The sequence below is a fragment of the Mesitornis unicolor genome, unplaced genomic scaffold (genome assembly GCF_000695765.1).
Source record: "Mesitornis unicolor isolate BGI_N332 unplaced genomic scaffold, ASM69576v1 scaffold14233, whole genome shotgun sequence".
NCBI lineage: Eukaryota > Metazoa > Chordata > Aves > Mesitornithiformes > Mesitornithidae > Mesitornis > Mesitornis unicolor.
Window position 1 is genome coordinate 18,591 of NW_010172675.1, and position 6,113 is coordinate 24,703.

Genomic DNA, 6,113 nt, shown 5'->3' on the forward strand with positions numbered 1-6,113 from the left:
CAGGCAGGAACCAACTACAGATCTTCCAGGTGAGCCTCCCATACTCTCACTGCCCATTTCCACGGCATCATCATACAAGCAACTTAAACAGATTAATCCAGGGCACTCTACTATTTAGCTCTAGTGTATCTACCCCATGGACTGTTAAAGTTTCCTTGCCTACACGAGGCATTTGATAAAATAGCCATGCTTAATTTTTTCTCTGTACAGAAAAACAGATAACACCACAGCACTTCACTTTAAACTGCCCTAGAACCCTTCCCATGCTACATAGATGTCTCTCCCCTTCTAAATCCAGTTGACTTCATCAGCCCCCCAAAACAACAATTGTGCGTGATTCAGTCTAGGAGCTTTCCTATTGCAGCCACATATTCAGGGAAGTTTTGGGTAGAAGTCACGTTTCCAAACCAGTCCAGAGGGATAGAGAGGAATATTTGTAATCTTTATATGCCCTGTAACAGCAGTGCCTTTCGCTAGAAGACCTAGCCATTATCTATCTTCCTGGTTTACTAAGCTGTCATTTATATACTTGCACATTACATACCAACCACATTTGAAAACCTCATGGAAAAATAAGAGAAGTCAAAACACCTTATGAAATTTCACCCACTTGCCACAAAGACAAACTGAAAGTTCTCAGACAAAGAATTACTGAGCTCCAGAGGAAAAAAACACATCGCTGAGTTCACTATTAATTGCATTTTCAATAAGACCCTCATGTCTATCTAACAATGTTTTTAGCTGCCGTAAAAAAATATGTTCTGCAATTGCGAAGAGTTCTCAAGGAAAGTATCCATTGCCACGTCCTTCAGCAGTTTTAAGAATGAAACTGTATTACCAAGAAACAGTTTTTGTTCTTTGCCACAGCCGTTTAATCATTTTCTCTTGGTACGGCTACTTCTTAACCAATTAGCTCTTTCTCATGGAGTCACTATTACCCACTGTAATGCTTCTTCTGGAGAAGTCTGGATACAATCCTCGGCATAGCATTTTTTACTCTTGTGGACCTCCTACAGCAAGGACTTTCATCATTCTGAGTTCAAATTTCTCATGGAGAAAGTCTTTGTATTTGCTCAGACAGCTGTTCTCTTTTAAGATTTTGTCTTGGGATTACACTGACCAATGGTGCAAAGCGAGTTCTTGAGTGAGGAGCACCTTCTGGTAGAGATGAAGGCTGAATCTATATGAACACAGTCACCATCATTTGTTATATTGACATGAAATCTAAAAAGCCAAGAGAAAAATAAAAATTAGAGCAGAACTTTGGTCTAAAAATTAGACGACCTATTTCTTATTCTTTGTAAAACCGGGTCTCAAAGACTTCAGAGAATAAACTAGAGAATCATTTAAAATGAGCCCTACTTCTTATTTGGAGGATCAGAATTCACATGCTTGTGAAAAGCATGGTGATGCCCCTCTATTAAGGCAAGCTGCTGCTTTGATCCCCACAGAGATGTACCACATGTATTTGTACTTCACAGTCTGCAATGTGTTGTGAGCACGAAAGGCACAATTCCTCAGAGCAGGAGAGAGAGGATCCCAGTGGGACCCATGGCAGCAGCACTCTTCTTGTACGGAGTGGGACCCTGCCACCTCTTCCCACCAATTTTGCTCTGTCTCTGCAGAATGCACAGGATGTGGCTGCAAAGAAAGCCAACCTCTGGGATATTGTGGGCAAAAGCGATGCCTTCTGAGATACAACTCCCCAGCCCAGTGACCTTTCAACGTGGTCCTGAGCACCTCAATTGGTCCTCCCTTATGAGGAGCGGCTGAGGGAGCTGGGTCTCTTTAGTTTGCAGAAGAGGAGACTGAGGGGAGACCTCATTCATGTTTATAAATATTTAAAGGGTGAGTGTCACGAGGATGGAGCCAGGCTCTTCTCGGTGACAAACAATGATAGGACGAGGGGTAATGGACACAAGCTGGAACACAGGAGGTTCCACTTAAATTTGAGAAGAAAATACTTCTCAGTGAGGGTGACAGAGCACTGGAACAGGCTGCCCAGGGAGGTTGTGGAGTCTCCTTCTCTGGAGACATTCAAAACCCGCCTGGACGCCTTCCTGTGTAACCTCATCTAGGTGTTCCTGCTCCGGCAGGGGGATTGGACTAGATGATCTTTTGAGGTCCCTTCCAATCCCTAACGTTCTGTGATTCTGTGATTCTTAGGAGTCCCTGTCTATACTGGCTGAGTGTTGAACCCTGTGAGACCAACAGGGCAAGCTAATTCAAACAATTTATAATGTCTAATATTGGTAATTTTTCCTAATAAGGCAAATGTTCTCTCATATAGTGGGACTGTACAGAAACAAGTTACTCTAGGCACACCCTAATAGTGGCTACACAATCACATCAAAAAGCAGGCAATGATGACCCTTCCTTACTACTCTGGGGACATAACTAGTTTTATTAGCATAGTATTAGCATTTTTACAGCCATATGACAGCCCTCATTTGGTAAAATACACCCGTTTATCTACAGTGGAATAGGTAACACAGAGTAACTTTTCTATTTGGACAAAAAAGCTCCTGACTCTCCTCTCACATAGTGTATTTGAAAGAAAACTCACAAGTTCACGTCAAATGGCTCTCCATTCACCCAGAAAAACTTGTTTCCTTTCCTGCGCAGCCCAATCCAGAAGTCTGTTATGCGTATTCGATGCATTATAAAGTTCTAGACAAAACAGAATAAAATTACATATAGCTATTCCATTTTTTATGATTATGATTCTATAGCTTTTTGTATTAAATCTGCATTGATCTAAACCCCATCACAGAATAGACAATGGTGGACTACCTTTTCCCCACAGGTCACTGATATTTTACTGCTAAATTTAATTAGATTGAATACTAGAAGAAGTCCTAGATCCATTACTAATAGTGAGGTCCCAGCTATTTAGCTGGTAGTGATGCAGAGTGTTACTCACCATCCCTGTCCCACCTCATCATTAGAAACATCAACATATACTATTAGACATACCGTATCACATTATACACTAGCACAATGGTTTCACTGTATCACCAGGAGAATGACATTCAGTACAAGGACATGTATTATGGAGGGACACAGTGTCTGACTCAGCACAGGTTGCCTTGACTGTATTGAAACAATACATTAATTCCTTGGATGTCAGTTACATTGTGTCTCTATCAAGTTCAAGTCACACATTTAAAATCTCCCAATTTCCCAGTTTTCACACTTACTCTTGACAAAATCATATCGCAAGTGTGTGAGTTCCTGTTCCTTATATTTCTGACCAGTTGAGTGCAGTCCTACTCAGCTGGGACTACCTAAACCCAAACTCCAAGAGCACATTCATAGTTTACCATCTGCAGTATGAATAAAATAAAGACTTTCTCAGTTCTTTCCTTATGATCCTATAATGGTCTCTGAAAACACATTTGCTACAGTGCTATTTTCTTTTCTTTTTCTCAGCCATACAGAACACTGGTAGGACACTACAGGAGATTTAAGGAACATAGCAAAAGGAAAAATGGTTTGAAAACAACAAAAAACACAGGTATGACCTACAGGATGAACCAGGTATTTTCAATACCATAGGTCCCACCGTCATATAACTACTGCCAGTCTTCGCCTTTTGTGGAAACAGAGAAATTGACTATTTTGCACAGAACTGACAACACATTTCTGTTCCTCAGTTGGCCACTAAATAATTTGTTATGCTAAAGACAGCACTCTTTGAAAGAACTGTGTCATTAAAGAGTATCAAGAAGGTAAAACACACGGCTGTGCACCAGTGGCCTTTAACCTCAGAATTAGTTTAAGATTTGCATTTATTGTGGGAATTGCTGTTGACAGCATTTTGAGTACCCTAGAGAAGGAATGAACGTCAGGATAGTGTGAGGAGAGAAGACAGGATAAACTGCCTAACTTAAAATGCACGCATAAATTACCAGTTCAAAAACACCAACCAACCTTCTTCATTAAAAATTAGTAGTCACAACTCCATTTTTATATTCTTTCAGACTTTATTTTTAATTTATACATAGTTTGCCTTTTATGTTTCTGCAATATCTTCTAAGGTAATACCAGAATTTATATAGCAGATTTTAGTGTGTTGTCATTTAGGCAGTTGTTCCTGATGGAGAGGAGAATCAGGAAGAGGAAAGGAGACCCATGGGTTGAAATAGAAACAGAATTAATAAAATAATAAAGCCCAATATTAAGAGCAATATTAATATAAAGTACACAGAGTTATACTCAGCTGATATAGTGATCACAAGCTCTGATGGTCACAAGTGGAGTAAGCCTTGGAAACAGAATGACAGGCGATTGGGGAAAGAGAAGGGCCATCCCCAGCAAACTGCCCAATTTATAGTGAGTGTGACATTATGGTGTTGGCCAAAAACTAAAACAAAGTGTCTTACCAACTTTGTTCCCATGAAATAAAGTGCTGTATTCTTTGTAGAAATGCATCTTTCCTGAACAGAAACCTGATTCTATGATTCTAGCCCAGCAAAAGCAGGACATAGTGAGCAGACCATGTCACAGTGAAGAAGTCTGTAGGTTGTACGGACTCGCAGCGAATAAGTCTGCTACACAGTATGCTGGGTTTCAAGTTATACAAGGAAACAAGTGATGGAGTTACAGAAGGTGTTAGGGCAGGAGGCATAACACCAAATTTCAAGGTGCTGGATACCTTACCAGCTCTTGAAGGTTGTCAATCACTGCAAGGGAAGCTCCATAGTTAGAGCAGGACTCTTGGCTGGAATTCCAATCTGCCATGGCTTCTGACTGATAGTAACACTTCTTCTTGTAGTACAGCCAATCATCAGGGCACGGCTCCAGATGTGGTAATTTAGGTGGATCTTTTGTTCAAAGGAAGAAATTAACAGAACGTTACTTACTCATCATTAGTTATTTAAAATACAATTGTATACACATTTACATGTTCTGGACTTGTTTCTTTTAGCTTAAAAATATTTGTGACTTGCACGGAATTAAGCAGGAGATGGGTAAACACAGTACAGTGGAAGGATTTGGCTCAGTCTTAGTTTTTTTTCCTGTTATACCAGCTATGTTGTGTCCACTAATTCCTGATTACACACTCACACGCTGTCAGCAAACAGTCTGGCATGCGCAAGTGTAAAAAGCTATGCTGGAGACACCACGGGCGAGAACATCTGGGCAGAAGGCTGTGTTTGACAGAGAGTGCACACATAGATACTAGTTATTTACTGTGAAACAGCTAAAATTTGACCCTAAACAGGTTCTAGTTCAATGTACTCAGCTGTAAAAGTAACTCGACAAGCCACAGCCAAGTCAAGAAGTCAGTACTGCCTCTGTAACTCTGTTTATGCCTTTGTCATTCCTCAGTATTTTGCTATGCTGCAGTGCAAGGAAATTGCGCTGAAAAATTGAAAAAATTAAGTCAGTTTAATGCTACTAGAAACAACTCCCTGAGGACAAGCACAACAAATTTAAGCACACAAACACAATTTAGTTTCACTTTTCTTTTTCTGGATCTAATCTCTGTGACAGTAGCCATGTCGGTGTGGGGGAGAGCGGATAACCAGCAAAAAACACCTCTGGCAACTCAGCAGCGAGGAGAGACAGCAGAACGAAAGAGAGAAGGACTGCGCTTCTCTTTCCAGAGCTAGTTATTTTTTAAATAAATGCACTCACTCAGGGTAATCCTCATTAAGAGCAAAATCGCAGCAACACCGATGACAATTCCCACAACTCCTTTCCTCTCTGAGAGAAAGAAATATTAATGCACATCAAGGAAGAAAGCACACGTAAGGAACTGAGGACTCAGGTAAAAAAAACCCAACCAAAACCAACCCAAAAACATGCAAAGACACATTAACGTCGTTAAGCTTTTCCAAACACGTTGCACCTGAAACGACCGGGTCCTGCAGAGTTTCAGTACTTTTGAAACTCGATCGGATTTTTAAAGGTCTGATTGCTAAATCTCACGGAAACCCCCGCAGAACACCATCCCGGGAAGGACTTCGTGTCCGCCGCAACGCCCGCAGTCCCCACCCCAGTCAGCTCACTGGCTTTCCGGCTCACATCATCCATCTCTCCCCACGCCCGCCGCGCACGGACACGGGCTCGCTGGCAGGCGCCGTGCCCTCCCCTTCCGTTTGACT

At 41.4% G+C, this 6,113-nt stretch overlaps 1 protein-coding gene across 1 annotated transcript; it reads right to left on the minus strand.

The window, feature by feature from the left end:
- Positions 1–1,120: 1,120 nt before the first annotated feature.
- On the minus strand, positions 1,121–6,042 carry LOC104537551 (C-type lectin domain family 2 member L-like; the record flags this gene model as incomplete). Its single annotated transcript, XM_010180470.1, has 4 exons — positions 6,018–6,042; positions 4,663–4,826; positions 2,567–2,670; positions 1,121–1,224 (listed from the first exon to the last, which is right to left on the minus strand). Coding segments are annotated over exons 1-4 (397 nt in total), but the record flags the coding sequence as incomplete, so codon positions are not given.
- Between the last annotated feature and the right edge of the window lie 71 nt (positions 6,043–6,113).